This window comes from Lissotriton helveticus, chromosome 2_1 (genome assembly GCF_964261635.1).
Source record: "Lissotriton helveticus chromosome 2_1, aLisHel1.1, whole genome shotgun sequence".
Taxonomy (NCBI): domain Eukaryota; kingdom Metazoa; phylum Chordata; class Amphibia; order Caudata; family Salamandridae; genus Lissotriton; species Lissotriton helveticus.
The window spans coordinates 372,047,776-372,073,788 of NC_136059.1; the positions used below are offsets into that span (position 1 = coordinate 372,047,776).

Sequence of the window (26,013 nt, forward strand, 5' to 3'; positions counted from 1 at the left end):
CGTGTCTGTGTAAGTGTAAGTGCGTGTGCGTGGGTGTGTGTGTCTGTGTGCATGCATGCGCGTTAGGCTGACTGGCTGGGAGTATGGGAGGGAAGGGCGCGGCGCAGGACGGAACGTGCGCGTTCCCGCACACAAATCCAGGGAAAAAGCTCGTAACACCCTCTTGTCCTCCTTCCCTCGAGACAGACAACATTAGGTCTCCAGCTGGACACCTGCATCCTTTGGATGCAGTTTACCAGCTCGACCTAAAAAAGGCTTGATTTTTGTCTGTTTAACGGGAGGCCTAGAGAATGAAACATTTGCAGGCATTTGGTTGTTGCAAGAGAAGCCTGGCGAAAGGATAGAGCCTTTATTAGCCAGTCGTCCAGATATGGGAATAGTTGGATGCCTTGCAGCTTGAGATAAGCTGCTACCGGAGCTAGAAATTTGGGGTAAAGACTCTTGGAGCCGAGCGCAGGCCAAATGGAAAGACTTTGAATTGGAAATGTGCACCTGCCACAGTGAATCTCAGAAACGTTCGATGTTTGGGATGAATAGGGATATGCAAATATGCATCCTGGAGATCCAAGGTTGTCATGAAATGAAATTTCCTGAAGTGTTACCATGCGAAACGACGTCTTCTGAAGGTACTTGTTCAGCATTCGCAAGTCTAAGATCGGCCTCCAATCCACAGACTTTTTCTTTATCAGGAAAAACACGAGAATAGAATCCCTTTCCTCTTTGAGAGTCAGGAACTCTTTCTATCGCCCCTTTTGACAACATAGATTTTACTTCTTTCCTGAGTAGAGAAAGATGCGGTGGGTTTTTCTTTGGAGGTGGATGAGGGGGGGGAAATTTGGTGAACTCCAGGGTGTGTCCAAATTTTATGATATCTAATACCCACTTGTCCTTGGTTATTTTCATCCAATTGTTGAAATGTTGGGAAATATTTTGGAATTTTGAATGCTTGAGGCATGTCTGGTGCAGGTGCAATAGGAATGTCACTGCCTTCTGGCAGAATATCTGCCTTGAGGTTGACGCTGCTTGCCTTGTTGCCTATAGGCGTCTGTCGGAGGGTTCCTGTAGGCTTGCTGTTGTTGTTGGTACGAATATCCGTATCGACCCTGGTTCCCCTGCTGTTGGTATTTCTGGTAACCCCCACGAAAGGAGTAGGAACCACTGCCTCTTGCTCCTCGAAAAGGTGTCTTCCGATATTGCAAGGTACCCAATGATCTTGCAGTATCTGTGTCCTTTTTTATATCCTGTAGTGCGTCGTCGATATGTTTGCCAAACAAAAGATCGCCATCAAAAGGCATGTCCAGGATTTTAGTCTGGATTTCAGGGAGAAAATTTGTGGCTTTAATCCAGGCCTGTCTTTTAAGTGTAGCCGCTCCTGCTAGTTGACGGAATCCAAGGGACGCTATATACATAGAGATATCTATGATTTCTGAAGCAGCTCTTTCACCCTCAGTGAGAATTTTTCTTGCCTCCACCTTCTTATCATCAGGCAGATCTTTTATATAGGGCGAAAAGTCTGACCATAACTGACGTTCATATATTCCTAAGCTGGCTAAACAATTCCTTAGCCCGAACAGTAGCGCCTGCCATCATGGTAAAACGTTTGTCTATGTTGTCCAGGCGTCATCCATCCTTGTCAGGAGGAGCTGCTATTGAAGTTGAAGGGTTCTGAGATTTTCTTTTCGCTGCCTGAGAAATAACGGAGTCTGCTTTAGGGTGACCGGAAAGGCAGGCAGGTGCATCATCTGGCGCTTTGTATTTTTTCAACCCTAGGGAGGATTGCAGGAATGGAGAATGGAGTTTTCATGATCTTTACTCCCTCTTTCCATATATGATCAATTATGGGAATACAACGTGCAGACTTCCTGTTTAGGTCTTTAAAATCATATAAGAAACACTCCGTCTTCTGTACTGGCATGTTTAGGTGAAACCTAGCAGATGCCCTGTCCAAAATGGCATGGAAACCTCCTATGTCCTCAGGAGGAGAGTCTGCAGCTGGAGAAATCGGTGAAGCTGGAGTCGGAATTACATATTCATCCCATTCGTCTATGGTAGTGGGTGAATTAGAAATTTCTCAATCCTCAGCTACTGTGTCCCCGTCATCATCTTGTAGCAGCTGCGAAGGCAACGTCACCTGTGGCTCAGAAACTGGTGTTGCAGGTGTCACAGGTTGCATCTCTATAGGTGCAGAAGGTTGTTGTGGAGGTGGAACTGGAGGAAAACGGCTATTATAGTCTTTTAACATTGCCCTAAGGTCCTGGAGCAAGGAAGCAGGCAATTGAACCACTGGCTCTTGATGAAATACTTCTTGAGGCCCTCTTAGAGACTCACATGGTTCATAGTACTCCCCTTCTTCATCATCCTCTTGATATTACATCCTGAGTTGTGACGGGTCATGTGCCTGCCCATAGGGGTCATCATCATCTTCAGATTCCTCCAAGTAATGGCTAGGAGGTAAAGGTGAAATGTGTGATACATCATGGTAAAATTGTCTGGAAGACGACAATTTAGAGCTCAAAATAGGCGTAAATTGTAAAGGCGTAGGTTTTTTACGCCTCAAAGTGGCACAAATATATGTTGATGGTGAATCATATTCTGCTGAAATGGCTGTAACAGACGGCATCGCCGATGCTGTGATCATAGCTGTCATCGACGGAAAAGACATCGTCGAAGATGTGGTTGTCGACGTCATAGTTGAAGTTGTCGTCGACAGTAACGTCGCCGACGGCAGGCTCGTCGACGGAACATGATGCGTCATCGACGGGATAACCGTCGTCAACGGCGGAGGCATCGTCGACGGGATCTTCGACGACGAAGCCGGCGTCGACATGATGCGAGTCGTCGAAAGTGTAGGGTATACATTTCTTCGACGCTGAAGATCCACACCTTCTGTGGTTATTTACTCGTCGACGAAGATGTTTTACTCATCGACGGAGGGTCCTGAAGAGATTTTGAGGTAGTTTTCTGAGAAACCTTCACCTTATCTCTAGATTTTACCTCAGAAGAGACTTTCTCTTTTTTTGAGGAAGAGTGACCCACCTCAGAAGAGGATGTTTTCAAGGTCTTACTCAGCTTCTCAGGAGGATCTCCAGATCTATCCCTCTTCTTGGATATAGGGGTGGACACTTGAGGACTAATACTGCCCTCACCTTCAGAGACCACTTCAGATGATGCCTTGAACTTCTCCAACCAAACCAGCAGGCGTCATTCTCTATCCTTCAAGGTCTAGGAAGGAATGTTCTACAGATCCTGCAGTCCTTAACCTTGTGTGCTGGGTAGAGGCAATAAATACACTCCTTATGTGGGTCCTCAAAGTGTAGTCTCTTCTTCCCACATGAAGAACAAGACAAAAAAAAAACTTCTTGGAATCAGACATATTTCTTCACAGAAAGTAAAGCTTAAGGAAAAAACTGAGCAGAACTTAGGGAGACTCCCTAACACACGAGAAGCTGTAGAAATTATGAGGGTTTGCCTCTCTGTAGGGAAGGTTCTAGGAGGGGCTGCTGCCTGATTGGCTGGTTTCCAAGTTTGGTTCTTTTTGCAAAAGGACTAAGATAGGGTAGTGTAGTGACTTTGCTATCTACTATAGCCTATTGTATGATGTTATTATGACTATAATGTATATATTTTATTGAAACCGCGAGACTCCCACCTCGTCGGCGGGGATGATTCTATGAATGTGAATCTATGAACGATACCCCAATACTGGATAACTGGCCTCCGTAAGCTCCTCATACCACTCCAATTCCTCACAAGTAGTGTCTGGGGTTCCAATGGGTCCAGAGACCCCTCCCACTCCTCTCCCATGACTGAAACCTCTTCAAAATGTACAGGCAGCGACCCTGAGACTCTGCGCTCTGTCGGTGCCGGAGTCTACGTCGACCAACGTCGATCCGAGAGACATAGACACACACTTAGTTTGGCGGCCGGAAGAAATTGTCGATAACATTGAAAGTCTGATTCGAGTTTACTGGGTGCGCTTGAAAACACGAATTGAGGGGCCCCATGGCGATACATTTTTTACGAGAGATTTCTTCTTGAAGTTTGCCCTGATTGACACACTAAGGAGAGCACATATCGACTTTATTTCACTGATTGTGAAGTCCAGATACAATAAAGAGAGGATAGTGTTCTTGACCACATATTTTCAGCGAAAATACAAATCGACTTCATTTTATTGATTCGGAAGTCCTGATACGATAAGGAGAAGAGAACGGTTGTGACCACATTTATACAGTGAAAAGATTTTCCGTTGCTTGCAAGTGAATTGCTTTTTAGAAAATTAACATTCTATCGCCCATCTTGGACCATTTCCTTTTGAGTTCCACTGGATTGGACTGATCCGGCTGCTTGTAATACTTAAGACCAATTTTATAAGCCTTGAAAAAGATACGAACATTTTTTTATGGCGACGAAACACGTTTCGGCTGTGGCTATACCTGTACCATTGGTTGTACCTGTACCTACATGATGGCTGAATAACATAACATCTGCAATGAAGATTAACTGCTGAACAGATATATTTTGTGAAAACATTTTTGTATTAAATACTTTTTGCTGGTTGGGATCAATCAGCAGTGTACTGATTTGTGGCGGTGCTCTGTCTATGTTTTTCTAAATTTGGATATGTTTGGAGAAATCCAAGTGTATTAGCGGATACTGTGGGTGGCTTGGTATCAGACATAGAGCACGCTCAGATAAGGTGTTCATAGTGGACTTTGTAGCAAACTGGAGTAGAGGTGCTGGTTTCCTTCTCTGCCACTGCCATCTTTGTTTTTCCAAATCAACGTCGATCCGACTTCAGGTAGTCTGTAATCAGAATAGGGCTAGAGTCAGGAGCATAGACATCGGGACCGGTGCCAGGGATGAGCACGTTGGCATGAACTGCGCCGAACCGAGATCGGATTCATGAGACCCCAAAGGCAGGAGCAGTCAGCGCAGAACCTGATGGGGGTTCCTCTGATCCCCAGGGACCGGAAGGTGCAACAGAGGGGTAGGTCCGCTCAAATACTTGGCATATTACTTTGCAAAGCTCTTACTTGAGCAAGGGTCACTCAGGCTCCTGGAAACCGGGGGAGGCGCAGCGTGGAACCTGGCTCCACAGAACTGTGCCTGGAACGTCAATACTCTTCCCTCAACTCGTCAATCCTCAACGGACACCGTGAAATTGAAGTCCACTTAGACTTCATCCTCTTCTTCTTGTGCCTCTTCCCAGAGTGTCCCGTGGACCTCGAGTAAGACAAAGAGGACTTGGGGCTCCTGGAGCAGACCTGCAACCGTCTCTTTCTCGATTGGTACTGGGACCTCCGAGGAGTCGTGCTTGATGGCGTCGACTGCCAGGCCACAAGGAGCTTCATGGAATGCTTCCTCAAGTACTTCGGAGCCTTGGCCCGTCAGTCCGAGCATGACTTCAAGTCGTGGTTGCGCTCAGACTTCATAGGCACACAAGGTGACCGACATGGAGCAATGACAGGCACCACAGGGTTTAAAACCTACTTTTCTAGAGAAGATGCCTCGAGACACAATAAAAGAATTTGCAACAAAATATAAAAAAAGTCTGTCAAAGAGACCGAGGGGTATCTCTTCCCCAGTTCAGAACTTAACTCCACATGCATGGGTGGCGCCTACATAGGTGACAGCGACGTCACATTGGCCAACGACACTGCCGAGTTGGCACAGAGCCGAACGGAGCAACCCAACAGAGCGCAGGGTACTGCTCTCGCAATCCTTTCTGGATCCAGTCTGATGCATGGGAAGCAGCATGGGAAGTTGTAGAAGGCTGACTCAGTATATAGTGTCCACCTATGGTGAGTGTAGGAAAGTGCCCCTTTTTACATGGTTACACCCCACTTTTTCCACGACATCTGATTCAACCTGAATTGATGTGCCCTCGGTCCCTGCCAATCAGGTTCCCAGGCCCTGTGTTCTTTCTCTTTGTACACACAATTGGCACATCTCTAGCCACAGGTTAGCCCCTTGTAAAAGGTCTCATGGATACCTAGGGTACCTAGGGCACTGTAACAAGGGAAGGCCTCAAAGGGCTGCAGCACCTATTGTGGAACCCCCAGAGGCCTTGTACCTGACCACTAACACACTGCCATTACAGGCTGTGTGTTTTGGTGCAGAGAAAAGTGAAGACTCAACATGACACACATCCCTGTTTGCCATCCCTGTAACCCACTTCCTGAGGCCTAGGTAAGTCTCCCATCTATTAGGGTGGACAGACCAAAGGTGAGGGTATAGTGGCACGAGCCCTGTACCCCTACATTGTCTAAGCCCATTCTTAGACATTCTAAGTGTAGTAAAGCAATAATGAGTATATGGTCTGGGAGCTGGTCACTACGAACTCCACAGCTCCATAATGGCTTTACTAAACGCTGGAAAGTTTGGTGGCAAACTTCTCAGCACATTAAACCCAAACTGATGCCAGTGTTTAATTTAATATAAAATGGACTCAGAGGGCAGCTTAGAGATGTCCCCTGAAAATCGATCAGCCCTGGTGTGGTTCTTGAGGAGGGGCTCACATCTTCTCCAGGTCAGGAAGAGCCATCCGTGGCCTTGCCTCCTTTGCAACGCGGCCCACAGCCTCTCCTGCTATCAGAATCATGCTCCCTTCCTGTCTCACCTCCTTTTCGGCTGGAAAAATTTGAAAATTCCAGAAGGTGTGCCCAGCTTAGCCAAACCCACCCCTCTGGTGGGGGTGGCGAGTTGGAGCCCACTCTTTACTACACGCATGTGAGAAAGTGCCCTCTTTCTGCATGGTTGCCCCCACTTTTTGCTGAACTGCTGATGTGCTTTAACTGAGTGTGCCCTGGGCTCCTGCTAAACAGGTACACAGGGCCTATGTTCTTTCTTTAAAACTGCATTGAAACCCAAAGCCAATTAGCAAATCTGGCCACAGGTCAGTCCTTGGTAAATGGTACCACAGGTACCCAGGGCAATGTGACCAGGGAAGGCCTCTTAGGTCTGCAGCACTTACTGTGCCACCCTCAGATACCTGTACCCTGACACTCTCACACTGCCGTTGTAGACTTGAGTGCCTTGGTGCAGAACAAAGTAAAGAGTCGACATGGCACACATCCCTGTGTGCCATGCCTACAACCCACTGCCCTGGCATAGATCAGTCACCCCTCTAGCTAGGTGCCCTATACCAGTGGTGAGGGTACAGGTGCATGAGCACTGTACCGCTACAGTGTCTAATTACATTCTTAGACATTGTAAGTGCAGTTCTGCCATTAAGAGTATATGGTGCTGGGAGTTTGTCATTACGAACTCCACAGCACCATAATGGCTACACTGAAAACTGAAAAGTTTTGAATCAAGCTTCTCAGCACATTAAACCCACACTGATGCCAGTGTGGGTTTAATGAAAAATGCACAGAGAGCATCTTAGAGATGCCCCCTAAAAAACGACCTACCACTAGTGTCCAGGCTGAGTGGCTGATTTCAGCCGCCACCACCAGACATGTTTCTGGACCCCTGGGTCGAGAGCCTGCTGCTCTCAGGTGGCTGAAACAATGCACATCCTGGGAAATGGATAGTGTATTATATCATTTGCTGATTGAGTGTGTACAACAAATGCTTAACACTACCCTCTGAAACAGCCTTACAACTCAGCCACACTACCACAAATAGAGAGTAAGGTGCTATCTAATTTTACCTCTGACTACCTTTGGGGTTCCACTGGACTCACTTTGGTATAGTATACACAGAATCAGCTTCCTACACAGCCATCTTGCAAATGGAAGGCACTCTTCAATCAGGATCAACGATTGTGCCCACTCCCGCACGTCGTGTGAGCACACCAAGGGTGTAGTCACCCTAAGGCCAGTAGCCCTTTGGCTACTAACTCGAGACCCCTAAATCAATCTCTTAAAACAATATTAAGGAGGCAGCCCTGAACCCAGACTTCAGACAAGCAAGAAGAAGAACAAGGAGGAGGACGGAAGAGAGGTGCTGAAGGATAAGAGGACACCAACTGCCTTTGCCACAGCACTACAGGCCTGTACCGACCTCGACCTGCTCCAGCAGAAACCGGTGTGTCCATGAGCCCCCCAGAACCCAGAGGACCTATCCTGCCTTCCCTGCAAAGACTCTGTCTCCCATGAGCACTGTACTTGCTCAAGAACCAGACTTTGGCTCCGGCCAAATCCGCAAGTCTGCCTCACTCAGCACCAGACACCAACGGCAGCCATAGTGCCACTGAGGGTGCTTCTTGAATGCATCCTTGAACCTGGGGGAGCCCTTGTTCTAACCCCAGAAACCTAACTCTCAAAACAGATTGCTTACCTGCAAACCAATAACCACATTTTCTTCCACAGGATTGCATTGACTGTTTTAACTCTGAAAAAGTTCCAAGTGATGACTTATGTTTGTATGAAAACCCAAACAACTGTATTTTAATGCTAACGTGGTGTACTTATCTTTGTCTAGGAAATGTCCCAGTGTGATATATAGGCATACCACACTGAGTAGAAAATCTAATCCAAATAGTAATCACAAAGTAATTACAATGTAATATCAACTGTTTTTAAACATTTTACAAACCTGTGACAAAGCCAATTTCATTCAGCTTGTGTAGTCTTATCAACCTTTCTTGGAAAGTACAACTTTACTTACCTGACCAAGTTCTGCTTGGTTCTAAAAATAAAATACAACAAAAGAAATATTTTTGTATACAAACAATTGGTCTGAGTTCAGTCTTTGTGTGTGTGACATTTCTTGCCTGAGTGTTTACAATAAATGCTTAACACTACCCTCTGATAAAGCCTTACTGCTCGCCCACACTACCCCAAATAGAGAGTAAAGTGTTATCTACTTTTACCTCTGTAAGCCTTTGGGGATCCACTGGACTCTTTGCACACAATACCTTACTTTGGTATAGTATATACAGAGCCAGCTTCCTACACTGACTCAGTATATGGTGTACACCTATTTGTGTTGCACCATGTACTGGGTCCAGGCAACCCTGGTGATAGTTGTAGTGCTCCCTGATAACCAAAGCCCTCAAGGGGTGGCTGTGGAGAGCAGATAGGCTTACCCGGGAGGCTGTAAAGCGGTTGCATTTACCACAATAGTCAGTCAGTAGGCTTACACACAAATGTACACACAAATGTACGAGTTACTTACCTGGAAGAAGAAAGAAGAAAGAAGAAGGAAGAAGAAAGAAGAAGGAAGAAAGAAGATATACTATGGACTTACAGGGGGTACACCAGTATGCCAATTGTGGGGTGTACAAAGTATTTACCAAGAAATTGAAAGAAGAGAGCACAGATGATGGTGTCCTGATTAGCAGGATCTCAGATTACTACAGTCAAAACACACGGACACCAGACGAAAAGCAGGGGTAACTATGCCAGAACCACCCTTCTTTCCTACACCTAACATTCAAATACTGGAAGCTGATCCCCATTAGTCGTACTGCACTTTAGTTTATTGCATTCTATGTATTTTTCTATAGAATAACATTGAGCGTAATTGCACAAAACTGTATATTGCCAGTACTTACCTTACTTATTGCTGAAACTTATTATATGCTTGCCGTAACTAAATGCTCTAGGTTTAAAATACATATAAAAATAATATTTTTTATTTTATTTTTTATTATAAACCGGTCCAAACTTCATTCTTGAATGTGTGCTCTGTTTATTGCCTCTGTGAGTACAACAAATGCTTAGCAATTCCCTCTGATAACCCTAAATGCTCACCCACACTAAAACAAAATAGAGTATTAGTATTATCTACTTTTGACTTTACTTCAAACCAACAAGGGTCTCTTCAACCTCTCTGCACAGTGTATCCTATTGTGGTGCACTACATAGGAAGGTCGGTTTCCTACAATGGTCCTTAAAAGGAAAACCCCAAAAAAGGGAGTTTGAGACATAACCGAAGTCAGTCAATGCTGAGGAGGGGACGCCTCAATGTCGGAAGGAGCGTCGATCTGCGGCAATGGCACCACCATCGGTGGTAGCAGGCAAGAGTCCGAAGCCAACATTGAAGTCGGTAGACTATAAGCGGGAACTGAAGGTGGGAGCAGTGATGGGCTGTGCAATGGCGCCATTGAGGTGTCCAGGTCGACCTGAATCTGAGGAAGAACCTGCAGGCGGAATTACAGGCATGATCTCGTGCACTGCCGTGGGGCCTTAAGGTGTTCCAGAGGTAGGTCACAACTCAAGAACAGAAAGAACAGATCGAGAATATTGTTTCATCTGGGTCAAAGACTCCCCGGACCCAGGATAGGTGGGGAGACGAGAGGCAGACACATGTCCCGGGAAACTTCAACAAAAGAGTGGGGATCGAGAGGTAGGTGACAAAGACGGGAGGCACCGTGACTTTGACTGTCGATGCCGAAACTTGCCCCCGAAGCCAAAGATGAATGACGAATGCGGGAACAACTCCTTCAACAGATGGGGGGGTCGGTCCCTAGAACACTTAGGTGACCTAAGATGATGAGAAGACCTCCAAGACTGTGACATCCATGCCGCCACGAGCGTCATGTGACTTTTTTTGTGTGCTTTCGGTCAGAGCTGTTGACAGGAGTCGCACTCGTCTGAGTCATGGTGCTCGCCCAGACACCACATGCAAATCGAGTGAGGATCCGTGGCGGACATTTGTCAACCACAGGACCCACAAGGCTTGAACCCAAGGACATTATCGAAAGGCACATTGCTCCGTTGATAAAAAAAACTTCAGCTAGACCAAAAATGGCCAGAGGAACTGCAGTGCGGATCCTCCTGTTAGCGCGGAAAAGAAGGAATGGACATCAGCGCATCAGGGAAGGGTGTATATTTACAACATTGAATTCATTCCGCAGACAACATTCGCTGCAGAGTTGCTGGATGCCCACCACCGACACACGGAGGTACTGCTGAGAACATTTTGAGATCCAGTCTGGTGCCTGGGAAGAATTCTAAGATAAGGAATCTGCAGCTAGATGTCTCTATCAGATGCTAATAATAAAGAAGAGGAGTAGGATTTATGCAATACATCAATAAATAAACACTACTGCCTCCTACAGGCTCCAAAGAAACTCGAGGCAAATCTTCGACTGCTGCATGCCACATGATGTGGGTAAGGAATTTAAATTAATCATTTTGTGCATTATCATGAGTGTTCAACATCCACATAGCAATGTTTAGCTGTAATATAGTGTTAGTAACCAGAGATATATATATACTGATTGGTATCTTCAGAAAAATAAAATGCCCATAACTTTCTTTTTTTCATTTACGTTAAGTAAACTGGAGATAAACTAAGATTACAACAATGATAATAAATGGTGCAGCAGGTATGCCTAGAGCACTGAGACAGCAACACCTTCAGAAGAAAATGTTGGGTACTAGTGATCATAGAAAAAGTTGGTGGATCAACTAAATGCTGTGCTCTGCAAATAATTCTGCGAACGTATCAGAAACAAGTCAAGGTATCCTTACACTCAAAAATGTGCTTTGTGTTTGCTTTGTGTTTTAAAAATGCTCAAGAAAGTTCAATTTAATAGTAAGATAAACATACATACCCCCTAACAGAGAGAACCTCACAATGCTGTGCCAGAGCTATAATATCTGGAATCACATTCTCCTCTTGAAGTAGGTTTAGACCCCAGTTTGAAGATCCAATATTACCCTATAAATAAAATGTACCTGATCAGTTGCACACATTTGGTTGTATTTTAATTAGTGTGGTCCTTAAAGGGGAAGGAGATTATAAACAAGAAGTACAGTACATACATGTTTGACTAGCCCCACAGTCCAGTATATTCTTAGCTCACCTTTGATAACATGGATTAAGCAGCAAAGTTGCATTCTTCAGAAAAGTAAGTGCTCTGAATATGTCACAATTTAGACAAAATTATAGTAAACAGTACAAATAACTCTTATAATAAAAAAATAAAACTTAAGCAGAAACAAAACTATATTTAATCAGTAAATAAAACATTTATGTCAAAAAGAAATAAAGATCGTAGTTGGTCAAGTATTCTTTGAATATATCAACAGGCTAATAGGATTAAAAAAGAAAATAGTCACATTGAACACATTCTTAAACAGGTGTTTGAGTCAGTAGTAGAACTTGGCAAACTATGCAATAAGGAATTGAATTTCTGGTGGTGAAGAATAGCAGAAGGTGATGATTGATGTTAAGGCAAATGAGGTGCACATGCTACAGAGTTGTGCCAACCTAGAATTAAGCTGTAGCTATGCCAGGAAGGTACGGTGAGGGGAGAAGGATTGAGTCTGTGCATAGTCCTGCTCATCAATGTGACAGCACAGTACTGGTAAATAAAATTCTGTAATTCTTTTTGCAGGTTCACCCCCACTTTTTACCCCTATTTTGAATGCTAGGCATTGGTGTAATAGCCCTGAAATGTCCTGAACCCTGCTGATCAGGGCTCAGTGCATGTGCTCTGACCCTTAAAAGTATATGTTTAATTGGCCACCCCCAATTGGCATACCCTTAACTTACTTATAACTTCTTAGTATACTTAACATGCCCCCTCAAAACCACCATCCGGAACTGCAGCACTTGTTGTGCCACTCAGAGTGTGATAAAGGTAAAACTTGCCTCCCAGCATGCCACTGGAGCCTGGAAGACTGTGCCATTTAAAACAATGGGAAATCCTATTTTTAATATGCATAAGGCACGGTTGCAGCAGGCCTATCGGGTACTAAGGCACGGTTGCAGCATATTAAAGAGCAGAACATGTGTTTCACATGTTCTACCAGTAGAAACTCACAACTGTTGTTTTTACTATGAGAGAGGTGTGTAGTTCCATTAGCAAGTATAGAGTTACAGGTTGATACTTCAACCCTGCTAACTTCTGAATCGGACTACTTAAGGTGGGTACTTCAAGGTATAAAAATAATTAAATCAGATCATATGGTTAAATTAAATTTAATGTCACGGATGTGCAAAGTGCAACTTTTGTAAGTTGCAGAGTTTGTTGCTCAAGGTTTTCTATGCTTGTTGCATTCAAGGAATGTAATACCAGACAGCCTTCTGCCCTCCTGGGGACACATGTGAACGACTTCAAAGAAAGGTAGCAATAGAGGCCTGCCGCTGGAGGATGTGTTACCTCCACGGGACAGGAAGCCACATGAGGTGTTGGCACAAAAGCAGAACTTCAAAGGGATACCACCTTTAAAGGGCTACTGGCAAGAATATATGGGCGAGGCAACTCCGTTGTGTAGGTACACAGGCTGACAGTGGCATCAGAGAGAGAAAACAATAACCAAACCGGTTTTCCCATGGGCATGTAACCCTCAGGTAGTGACACCTCTAGGGTGGACTACCAGGCTGCACACACCAAGAGAGGAGTTCGGCCATCTTGGGAGTGGGCAGAATAGAGCCTCTGGGATAGTTAGATGCCACACTTCACAGGAAGTTACCTTCAAACAGTATGGAACCAAATAGCTCATTTGCTAGTGACTGTGACATTGTCTAAAGGCTTTTTCTAGGCATAAACGGGGCACCATTGACACTCAGAACTTAGATTTTGCTTGGAATGGAGAAGAGGACAGAAGAAGGACAGCCCTGCTGACCCTGGAACTGTCAAAGAACAGGCTGCACTGAAGTTGGACTGCACCTGCCACTTCTTGGTCTAGTGTAGATAGCACTGCGCCTGTGGTGTACTGTTAGTGGAGAAGACATCCCTCATTCCAGCCAGAAGCAGAGACTCCAAGAGTCAGTAATCTGACTTCCTGTTCGCAGCACAGGGTCATAAAAGCTGAATAAGTCAGCCTGTATGAGTTGGTAGCCCAGATAGCCAAATCGTCGCTCCTCATCGCAGCACAGCCCAGGAGACTGAGACTCGGTTCTCATAAATTGCACCAGAGCCTGCTGGACCAGGGAAAGCCATGAAACTGCAATTTGCTCTCCCAGACAAAATCTATTGCTAAAAGAAGGGATTCGTTTTGCACGGTGACCAATAGTCCAGGTGGCAGTCTGGGAGACATGTTTTAATTTGTCAAGTTTGTAGTGGCACACTTAATGCTGTAGACCACAAGTGACAGTAACTTACAGGCATTAGGTACGTTAAGCTATGACAATTGGGTATAATTTAACCAACCATGCACTGAGTCCTGATGAGCAGGACTCAGGGCATTTCAGTGCCATTACATCAGGATCTAGCAATCAAAATGGGGGCAGTGGGGTGAAACCTGCAAAAAAGACTGTTTCCTCACACACTCCACATAATACACCCCATTTCCGCACAAATCCCTACTGAACCATTAGGCACTTTACAGTGTGCATATGGAGAGTATAGGAAACTGTTTTTTTTTTTTTACAGTACACCCCACTTTTTCCCAAGTATTTGACACAACTTTGACTGAAGTGTACTAGGTTCCTTCTTACCAGGTCACCAGTACCAGTGTTCTTTCTCTAAAGAGTTATTTTTCCACAATTGTTAAAACCTTTAGCACCTTCTGTAAGTCCCTAGTAAATGGTGATTCTGGTACCCAGGGCCTGAGGTACTAAAGAGGGTCTCTAAGGGCAGAAGCATGGATTGTGCCACCCTAAGAGACCCCTCACCAAGCTCATGTAGGGTATCTATCGCAGGCTGCATGTCTTGGTGCAGAAAAAAATGAAAACACTTCATATCACACATCCCTGTACGCTGCATGTAATATTTGTAAGTCATCCCTACAGCAGGCCTGACACACCTAAGCCATTTTAAAATGTGCTGGACACTGGTGAAAATGAGTTGCAAAGCTACATGATGGCTTCACTGAAAATAAGAATATTTGGCATCAAACATCTCATATTAGTAACCTACACTGATGCCAGTGTCGGATTTACTAATACATGCACTCAAAGGGCACTTTAGGGGTGCCCCCTGAAAAACTACCAGCCTCTGCTGTACATGCGGACTGGTTTCTGCCTTTCTGCCAGCCTGCCATCCGAGACGCTGTTCTGACCTCCTAGGGTGAGAGCCTTTTCTCTCAGGAGATCCGGAACTAAAGCTCGTCTAGAAAGAGGGTTTAATACCCCCTCCTACAGGATGACCTGCTGATTAGCCTCCTTGGGCCGGCAAGCTTCATAGAGCTGGCGCCTTTGGAATGTGAATGTGGTTCACTTCACAAGAGAGGAAGCCACCACCTACCCTTTGTCAAGGACCCCATTGGCACCTGGACAAGCAGGAAAATTAGCTACTCAGGTAGGTGTGACAACTTCAGGCTAGTACCACCCCTAAGGTGGGCTATTGTGAGGTAGCCAAATTTGTGATGGCATACTTAGCAATCCTGAGACAGGGTTATGCCCACTTCCCAGAGGAAGTGGTAACATAGAGGGGCATAGTGACCCCTCCGGTCAGTACCCCATTGGCTACTACCTTACCCTCCCATAATGCCCCTAAATTCAGCATTTTGGGGAGCCCCAGACACCAGAGAAGAAGATCCTGATGACCTAAGAAGAGAGGACACCGAAGAGCAGCTAAAGCAGAAAAAGAGAGAAGAAGCAGCTGACCTGGTACCAGCCCCGCCGGCCTTTCTGTATCCCTCACCGAAAACGGTTCCAAAGTCGACTCATCCTGCAGCCGTTGACTCCAGAAACCTGGGAGGACTGTCTGCCTTCGATAAAGAGTCAAGACATCCTGTGAACAGCTGACCAGTTCTGCAGAAACTCAGAGACAGAAGACTCTGAGGCCTCCGGAACTGCACAAACCTGCCACCCGAAGGCACAGCTGCACTCCTCACCTCCGGCCAGAGCTGAAGTGGGCCACCGGTTTCAACAAGGTCCCCCAGCCCTCAAGTCCATCGTGGTTTCACCCTTGCTTTCTGATGCAGCACTCCTGAGGCGGAAGCCGGGAGTTAGGCTATCTTTTAAATATTGTTGATACTGTGTTTTTAACTCACACCTACCTTTAAGAAACTGCAGAAAGCGGGGTAACGCCAGTTGCTTTCTCGTTATCAGCTCCTGATCGGCGCCGTGCTCGGCCCGCAGGCCACGCCCCCTTGGAGGCCACGCCCCCCGCCCTGACTATTTAAGAGACGCTGATCCACGAGCGCCATCTTTCTGATGCAGCACTCCTGAGGCGGAAGCCGGGAGTTAGGCTATCTTTTAAATATTGTTGATACTGTGTTTTTAACTCACACCTACCTTTAAGAAACTGCAGAAAGCGGGGTAACGCCAGTTGCTTTCTCGTTATCAGCTCCTGATCGGCGCCGTGCTCGGCCCGCAGGCCACGCCCCCTTGGAGGCCACGCCCCCCGCCCTGACTATTTAAGAGACGCTGATCCACGAGCGCCATCTTTCTGATGCAGCACTCCTGAGGCGGAAGCCGGGAGTTAGGCTATCTTTTAAATATTGTTGATACTGTGTTTTTAACTCACACCTACCTTTAAGAAACTGCAGAAAGCGGGGTAACGCCAGTTGCTTTCTCGTTATCAGCTCCTGATCGGCGCCGTGCTCGGCCCGCAGGCCACGCCCCCTTGGAGGCCACGCCCCCCGCCCTGACTACTTAAGAGACGCTGATCCACGAGCGCCATCTTTCTGATGCAGCACTCCTGAGGCGGAAGCCGGGAGTTAGGCTATCTTTTAAATATTGTTGATACTGTGTTTTTAATTCACACCTACCTTTAAGAAACTGCAGAAAGCGGGGTAACGCCAGTTGCTTTCTCGTTATCAGCTCCTGATCGGCGCCGTGCTCGGCCCGCAGGCCACGCCCCCTTGGAGGCCACGCCCCCCGCCCTGACTATTTAAGAGACGCTGATCCACGAGCGCCATCTTTCTGATGCAGCACTCCTGAGGCGGAAGCCGGGAGTTAGGCTATCTTTTAAATATTGTTGATACTGTGTTTTTAACTCACACCTACCTTTAAGAAACTGCAGAAAGCGGGGTAACGCCAGTTGCTTTCTCGTTATCAGCTCCTGATCGGCGCCGTGCTCGGCCCGCAGGCCACGCCCCCTTGGAGGCCACGCCCCCCGCCCTGACTATTTAAGAGACGCTGATCCACGAGCGCCATCTTTCTGATGCAGCACTCCTGAGGCGGAAGCCGGGAGTTAGGCTATCTTTTAAATATTGTTGATACTGTGTTTTTAACTCACACCTACCTTTAAGAAACTGCAGAAAGCGGGGTAACGCCAGTTGCTTTCTCGTTATCAGCTCCTGATCGGCGCCGTGCTCGGCCCGCAGGCCACGCCCCCTTGGAGGCCACGCCCCCCGCCCTGACTATTTAAGAGACGCTGATCCACGAGCGCCATCTTTCTGATGCAGCACTCCTGAGGCGGAAGCCGGGAGTTAGGCTATCTTTTAAATATTGTTGATACTGTGTTTTTAACTCACACCTACCTTTAAGAAACTGCAGAAAGCGGGGTAACGCCAGTTGCTTTCTCGTTATCAGCTCCTGATCGGCGCCGTGCTCGGCCCGCAGGCCACGCCCCCTTGGAGGCCACGCCCCCCGCCCTGACTATTTAAGAGACGCTGATCCACGAGCGCCATCTTTCTGATGCAGCACTCCTGAGGCGGAAGCCGGGAGTTAGGCTATCTTTTAAATATTGTTGATACTGTGTTTTTAACTCACACCTACCTTTAAGAAACTGCAGAAAGCGGGGTAACGCCAGTTGCTTTCTCGTTATCAGCTCCTGATCGGCGCCGTGCTCGGCCCGCAGGCCACGCCCCCTTGGAGGCCACGCCCCCCGCCCTGACTTACATGTGTATATATCATGTGCTTCCCCAGGAAGCGCAGCGGACGAGCGCAGCGGGCGCGACGATTGCGCGCCGAAGGCGCGCATAAGGCAAGCTCGTCTGCGCTCGTCCGCGCCGAGACCGGGCACAGGGCCACCCCCCCTGATCCATCACTCTCCTACCCCGGCATCAGTTCTTCATCAATAATGTATACTTCGGACCAACTGCTCAGCATCAAGCAAACAAGTAGGTTGTCCCACTCCTTACCTAAATTCTACTACAACAATCCCAGGATCGGACCTCTTAAGTGTCCTACCTGTACTGAGACGCCATCTACCCCTCACCCTACACCTTCGCCACTAGTGTCAGCAGCACTTATAAATGTAAGATCACTGCCGAAACACAAATTTGAAATCGCAGATTTCATAGAATCGCAACATTTAGATATTTTATTCACCACCGAGACGTGGGGAGACGAAGCCTCTGGCCCGGACTTCAGAGACGCCACGCCTAACAATTACTGCGTGTGTAAGTTAGACAGACCGATAAGGAAGGGTGGAGGAGTCGCAATAATTTACAAAAATCACCTTACGATAACTACAGCAGACACAACATACCCTGAATGCGAGGCCCTTCTCTTTTCAATAGGCTTATCCAGTAAAGCCACTTTCAAAGGTATGTTGATCTACCGCCCCCCAGGATCCAGAGCCAAATTTCTAGCACGCTTGGATCATATAATCGAGATATCAATTGGATCACCACAGTTTACCATCTTAGGTGATCTAAACTTTCATCTCGAAGTTTTAGATGACCCAGACACCATAACGCTCCTGGGAGATTTAGAGACAGCCGGACTCACACAAATTGTTAATAAACCCACGCACAAAGCAGGACATACGTTGGATGGATTATTCACCAACCACCCTGAAATCTCCATCACTGAGGTCTTCCCTTTAATTTGGACAGACCACTCAGCAATATGCTTCTCTATTCCCACTAAACCCACTTCCCCGTGCTTGCCTCTTCCCCCTCCCACCAAATTCAGAGACTGGAAAAATTTAAATCTTGAACGTCTCACTCAGATGATACAGGACAGCCCATTACCTAATGAGCATGATCCCATAGCAGCATCAGATACTTACATGGACAATCTGATTGAAGCCTGCGATAAATTAGCACCTTTCAAATCATCCCATCGGAGTAGAAAACTTCCTTCAGCCCCTTGGTTCTCTGAATCACTCAGACTCCAGCGCCAGCACTGCAGAAACCTCGAACGGCAGTGGCGCCGTAACTTTAATACGTCTGAGAAGATCACTTACAAAAGCGCTCTCTCTAACTATAAAAAAATCATTAAAACAGAGAAAACCACGTATTACACAAACCAAATTAATCAGGCAAAAAATTCCTCAGGGAAATTATTCCAAGTAGTAACTTACCTGTCTAGCCCACCTGCCCCCCAGTCAGAGGGATCCCAAGCCCTCTCTGATTCATTGGCAAAATTCTTTGAGGACAAGGTCAGAGCCATTTTTAATACGTTTACACCTGACGTAGTGCGCTCTCCCCCTCAATCGATCGCCGATACTGGCCCCATATTCGCAGCTTTTGAACCTACCACCTGCGAAATCACCCTTCCCCTGATCGCTCGAACCAAATCTGGTTCACCTCTGGACCCTTGCCCTCCAAGTATCCTTAACCTCATCCCGGAAGTCATTGCTCCACCTCTAACCATCATATGCAATGCAATGTTTGCATCAGGTGTCTACCCCTCAATATGGAAAAAAGCAATAATCAAACCCCTACTCAAAAAACCCTGCTTAGACCCTCTCCTGCCTGCCAGCTACAGGCCCATTGCCTGCCTCCCATTCCCTGCAAAAATCTTTGAAAAGATTATGAACACTCAGCTGTCACACTATATTCACCATAACAATCTACTAGATGACACCCAATTTGGGTTTCGACAAGGCCACGGAACGGAGACGGCTTTACTAAAAGCTGCAGATGAGATTAGGGTTACGATGGATAACGGAGGAGCCGCAGTACTGATACTCCTCGATCTATCTGCGGCCTTTGACACGGTCGACCATGTCACCTTGATCGACCGTGTCGAGGCCATAGGAATCACAGACAAAGCCAAAAACCTCCTGGCCTCATTTCTGGCAAACCGTCCGCAAACTGTAAAGCTAGGCAATTTTACATCCCAGACCTTCTCCCTGCCATGTGGAGTACCGCAGGGATCCTCGCTAAGTCCGACACTATTCAACATCTATGTGTCGGACCTGGCGAGGGTCATAAAATCCTGCGGAATCTCCCTGACTACTTATGCCGACGACACCCAATTGGTGTTGTCAATACATAACGATGGAATCTCGGTGGCAGCCAACTTCCAAATGGGAATGATGGCAATAAGCTCCTGGATGTCATCCAACTGTCTTAAACTCAATTCTGATAAGACAGAAGTGATGACATTCGGGAGGCTTCAACCCACCTGGTCCCCACAATGGTGGCCTCACCAGATGGGACAACCACCAGAACCTGTAACGAAGGTACGCAACCTGGGCGTTATCTTCGATAACAAGCTGTCATTTCAGCAACATGCTAATGCAGTGGTTTCTTCTTCCTTTTACACACTAAAAAGGATAAAAAAATTAATCCCATACCTTCCTCCTCATGCAGGCAAAACCCTGGTCAGTACTTTGGTATTCTCCAAAACTGACTACTGCAACGCACTGTTTCTCAATGCACAACAAAAGGTCCTCAATAAACTGCAAACAGTGCAGAATGCAGCAGCCAGGACACTGCTATCCATCCCTAAGTTTGCATCGGTCTCCCCCTACATCCGACAGCTGCACTGGCTGCCGGTGAGGAGCCGTATCAAATTTAAAGCATTATGCATAGCATATAAGGCTATCCATGATCACGGACCCCTATTCTTAAGAAGAGCCTTTCGACCGCTTGAACATACAAGGACCTTGCGGTCATCCTCAGCACATTTACTTATGGTCCCCCGTACAAGAAGGGCCAACTGGGGCGACAAACGCTTCTCAGTGGCAACAGCCATTTTGTGGAACACACTCCCTCTACACATCAAGTGTGCTCCGACCCTTCTTAAATTCAGAAAGAAACTAAAAACCTGGCTGTTCCCTGCCTAAACCTCCCTACCCCCTCCCCATGAGAGTTCTGCATCTACAGCGCCGAGACACCCAAGGGTATTTGCGCGCTCTAAAAATTGCCAAAATAAATAAATAAAAATAAATAAATTCCCCGGTGTCGCCCGCAGCCTCTGCACGCAGGCCCCCACAACCGCAAATGCTCCGGTAAGGAAAAACCCAACGCCTAAGGACAGTCGGCACATGTCCACCTGGACCTTGGAGAAGAGGACCAAAGGCCCTTCATCTTTTCCACATATACTATAAAGAATTATCATCCAGCCTGAAGTCATTGGTTCTGTCTATGTAGAAGCTCACTGCCTTCTTGGGGTCCAGGAGATGAAGTCTCTCCTCCTCCTTAGAAGGGTGAGGGGGAGGGTAGAAAGATGTATCTGCCTGGAAAAATGTAAAAGGAGGCTTGTTGTCACCACAAAGGGAAGGAAGGAAGGAAGGAAGAAAGGCCTTGAGAGCCAAACGTATCCTCTGCAATTCCAAAAGATTGATGTGTAACAATCTTTCCTCTGGAGACCAAAGACCTTTGAACTACAGATTTCCCAGATAAGCTCCCCACCCTAGAGTGGAGGCATCCGTTATCACTGTGGCCACCGGAGGAGGGGGGTGAAACGGCTTCCCTTGAGACAGGTTGACTGAACCATGCCACCATTGTAGATCCGCTGCAGTCTCTCTGGAGATTCTGACCAATTCCTCGGGATCTCCACTGTGTTTTTTATTTTTATTAAGAGTTTTATATAGCGCGAACTAGACCCGAAGATATCGGGTATCAGAGCGCTTTACATGAGCACCAGTTTCGTTACACAAGGACACATTCATTTTATTTGTTATTCACGGGGAGGTTAAGTGATTTGCCCAGAATCACAGGATGTTGAGCATCATTGCGCAGACTCAAACCTGGTTTCCTAGCTGTGAAGTCGACCACTCTAGCTGTAAGGCTACAACTTCCCTCCAAACCACTGCTTTAGGTTCTCTTGAAACCACTGCTTGCAGAGGCACCACTGGAGGGCCATCATATGCCAGCGTGCATGGTTGACCGACAGAATGCAGGAAGCAAACAGACCGAGCAGGAACATGACCTTCTGGACTGAAACAGTAGAATCATAGCCTGGATGTCCTGAAACCTCAGTGGAAGCGGGAAGGCATGACTCACAGCAGTGTCCAGTACTGCCCCTATGAAAAGGTTGTGCTGAGGCGCCACCCACTGAGATTTGGTGGCGTTTCTCGAAAATCCCAAGCTGAATAATAGCTGTGTTACCTGCAAATGATGCAACACTATCTCTGGCGACTTCGCTTTGAGCATCCAGGTAGGGAAACACAGGAATCTATGACCTTCTGAGATGTGCTGCCACCACCGCCATCACCTTTGTGAAGACCTGAGGTGAGGAAGTAAGACCGTACGGAAGGACCGCAAACTGGTAATATTTGAGCCCCTACCGTAAAATGGAGGTACTTCTGATGAGAATTCAGAATACGAATGGGAAAATACGCATCCTGTAAATCGATCAACACCATCCAGTCTTCCTTCTCCAGCGTGAGATCCTGTGCCAGGGTCAACATTTTGAACTTCTCCTGCTTGAGGTAAAAATTCAAAATCCTGAGGTAAAAAAAAAAAAAATCGGTCATAAATGACCATCCTTTTTGGGAATCAGGAAGTATCGGGAGTAGCCCCCCTTGTCCTTTTCCTCCACTGGAACTATCTTGATTGCACCCTTTTGAAGCAATGACAGTACTTCCTGCTGGAGAAGCATAAGATGCTCTTCCGACCAAAGGCCCTGATGGGGAGGAAAAGGAGGTGGAAACTCTCGGAAGGGTAGGGCATACCCATTTTCTAAATGTTTAAAACCCAGAGGGACAAGCATGCTCTAAGATGGCGGAGCCAGAGCTACTTACCTTCAACAACAATGGTTGTAGAGGTAGTGGAGGAGACTTTCTGCCGGGCAGAACCCTGCCCCTTCCCCTGTAGGATTTGTAAAGAGGATTTGTCTGCTGCTGAAGTTGTCGTCTGCCATGAAAGGACAAGTTCTTAGCAAAGCCCCAAAACACGGGGAACTGTCTAAAGTCCCTGAGCTGGGTCTGTAGACCCAAGTACCTTGCTGTTGCCTTGCTTTCCTTAAAGCGTTGCAGAGCAGAGTCCGCCTGAGCTCCAAACAACCGGGACCCATCAAAGGACAAATCCAGCAATGTAGCCTGAACATCGGGTGAAACACCTGAACCCCTTAACCAGCATGCTTTCTCGTCGCCACAGAAAACCCCGATGCTCTAGCCACACAGTCCGCCTTATCCAGCACAGACTGAATTACCCGATGGGCAGGCACCTGTGCATCCATCAGAAGCTCCGAAAAATGCCCCATAACATCTGTAGGCAATGTCAGGATGACCTCTTTAGCCAAATCCATGAGGCTGTGAATGTAACATCCCAAAAGACACATGGCATTTGTAGACTTTGAGGCCATACTCCCCGATGAAAAAACCTTTTTGGCTGACTGCTCCATTCGTTTGGATTCTCAGCAGGCGTTGTTGGAAAGGACCCTGCTGATAATTTAGATGAGCAAGAAGTTCGGCCAAATAGGCTTTCCAGTGAGGGATGGGAAGATAAAAAAATCCGGATCCGCCGGAGCGACCTTGTATCTTCCAGCCACTATCCTGGAAACTGCAGGAGAGGACATTGGTTTCTGCCAGACTTCTAAAGTTGGCCCATTCAAAAACTCAATGAAGGGCAACAATGGTTCTGATGCAGAAGCTGAGGATTACAGAACCTCAATGAGGACATTGGACTTCAGTTCAGCTGTGAGATGTGGCAACTTCAATATATCCGCAGCCTTACGAATAACTGCATGGTATGAAGTCACCTCAGGAGGTGGTAAACCCTCAGGGAGGTATTAAGAACATTTGCTTCTTGTAATTCCTCAAACTGGGAGTCGAGGTCCACAATCTCCCCTTCTTCAGCTCCCTCATGCTCCTGTTGGTATTCTCCCTCTTCCACCAGACTTTGAGCCTCACTCTGAGATCTCACCCTTGGTATCGGCAGCGCCAGAAGCAGGGCCAGTGACATCGGAGCTGGCGTCGCAGGAGCATCCAAAGGAACAGGGAATGAAGTCAGTTGAGGTTGAGCCTGATCTGATCCAGACGGCGCCAGAGATGAACCATCCAAAGTGCTATGACCCTCTTGAAAATGCAACAACGCTGGCAGCCTCGGCGCCGGTGGAGGCCAACTACCTGGAATCACAGGCATAAAGAGATAAAAGGTGCCTAGGGAAAATGAGGGGGAAACCCTCCAAGAGAGTATACAAGTGGAACCATGGGGCGGGCAGGAGCAGCAGATGGATTTGCAGCCCTTGCGAAAATGATAAACATAGCTTTTAAAAAATTAGACATATCCAATCACGGAGTCGGGAATGCTGCATATGACAATTCCGGGACTAAGGGCTCTGGAGCCGTACGTGGAGGCACGAAATTCAGCTCAAGCTGTGGAGTCGGAGTTCTTGGTGCCGGAGGTGGAGTCGCAGACCTCGGCGCATGAGGAAGAATAACATTCCTCAGAGTGAGAAGAGTAACAGTCCTCGGTGCTGGAGACTTAGCTGGAGACCCCGTGGAGAAGGCGTCGGGGATATTTCATCTCTGCGACATCGCCTAGGACTCTGAGACACCGACTTCGGAAGTCACATTCTATGAAGAGTGACGCCGAGAACCATGGCGCCGCTTCTTCTTATGCTTCCAGGAGGATCTCGAAGTATGAGGCATCGGCGACTTCGACCGGGTCCAAGATCTCCTCTTCAAGACCCCTCTTTTGTCGCTTGGTTTTGGCCATGAATAACTTGGCCTCCCTCTCCTGAAGGGCCTTCTGAGTCATACATTTGCACAAAGAGAATGTCCCGACGTCATGATCCGAAGACAAACATCACAAACAATCTTCATGTTGTCAGTGATGGACATCTGGCCCCCGCAATCCTTGCACAGCTTGAATCCCAACTTTATAGGAGGAGTCATCTTCAAAGACTACAAAGTAGCAGCAACAGCTTCGAAGAAAACTCCCAGAAATGGAGACCATGGTAAAAAACCATTAAGCATTGACACTATGGTAAAAAAGAGAACAGAAGTCAGCACGCCAACGAGGCCTTCTTATGGCTCTGATGACGTCACGTGGAGTCAAGTCCGGACCTGTTCCATTGTGACGTCCTCGTCGATGTGGGACAGCTGAAGAGAAACGTTTCTGTGGAATGCTGCGCATTGGGGTAATTCAAATGGTGAGTAATCCACAGGTCGATGTTTCCCTTCAGAACCCACTTACTGGTTCATCCCCACTGGCCAGAGCCGGCAGCCTCTTTCCGCAGTGACCGATCGCCATTGAAACACATTGGGCTCCCGACGCGGTTCTGCACCCAGCTGCCCCAGTGCCACTGGTGGTGTACTGCTAGTGCTGCTTGGACCTTGCCCAACACTCACCTTAACTCCTGAACACTGGTCTTGTAAGTCGCCGTACCATACTTGTTTGCAGAACTTGTTCTTCCTTCCATAGGATAACTTTGCAGAACTCAAAAATAGCTCTAAGTGTCTACTTTTTAAAGTGAAAATAATTTATATTTAAGAAAGAACTTGCCTGAACGATTTATCTCTGATGCCTAAACATATAAATATACTTGCTATTTCCTTTGTAAGTTTTGTATGTCATTTATTGATCATTGTTCATTTACAAATGTCTTGCACTCCTCTGTGTTAAGCTTAAGCTTAGGCTGCTTGACCATAGAACCCCCTAATAGAGCACTTTAGGAATGCATAGCAAGCCCCTGTCCACTCACAAGAGAACCCCTGGACTCTTTACATGGTATATCAACTTAAGAAATTTGAGATGAAGTGCAGAATTTTGATTAATGTCAAACTAAGTGCTGGTGTTCGAGTCCTTGCTTGAAGGAGAATGATTGTAGCCTCAGCTCTTAAGAGTGGTGAATCAGAGACTCAACCCTGTTGCAGTGGTCAGGCAAGTTATATCATTCTAAGACACATCATCCTAACATGTAGAAAATCTTTCATAAGGAAAATGCTACCTACCCCTAAAAGCATCTATTTGTAGCATGTAATGCTGTAGACTCACATGCTCTGCATACTCCTGTGATCTAGTGATGGGCTCAGACAAACAAGTTAGTTGCCTTCAGTAATGCTCTTTTTGTTAGTGACTCTACCTATCTGCATATTCCCCAACTTTGGAATATTCCCCAGGCATCAGACACTTTTCAGCAGTA

The 26,013-nt window shown here is 46.8% G+C and overlaps 1 protein-coding gene across 3 annotated transcripts in view; it reads right to left on the reverse strand.

The window, feature by feature from the left end:
* The window catches only part of RICTOR (RPTOR independent companion of MTOR complex 2), a 1,600,666-nt gene that overhangs the window by 732,883 nt on the left and 841,770 nt on the right, over positions 1–26,013 (reverse strand). For all 3 annotated transcript variants that reach the window (XM_078674985.1, XM_078674984.1, XM_078674983.1), the window contains exon 29: positions 11,513–11,619. In XM_078674985.1, the coding sequence (XP_078531111.1) occupies positions 11,513–11,619 (107 nt within the window). The remainder of the gene's footprint in view (positions 1–11,512; positions 11,620–26,013) is intronic.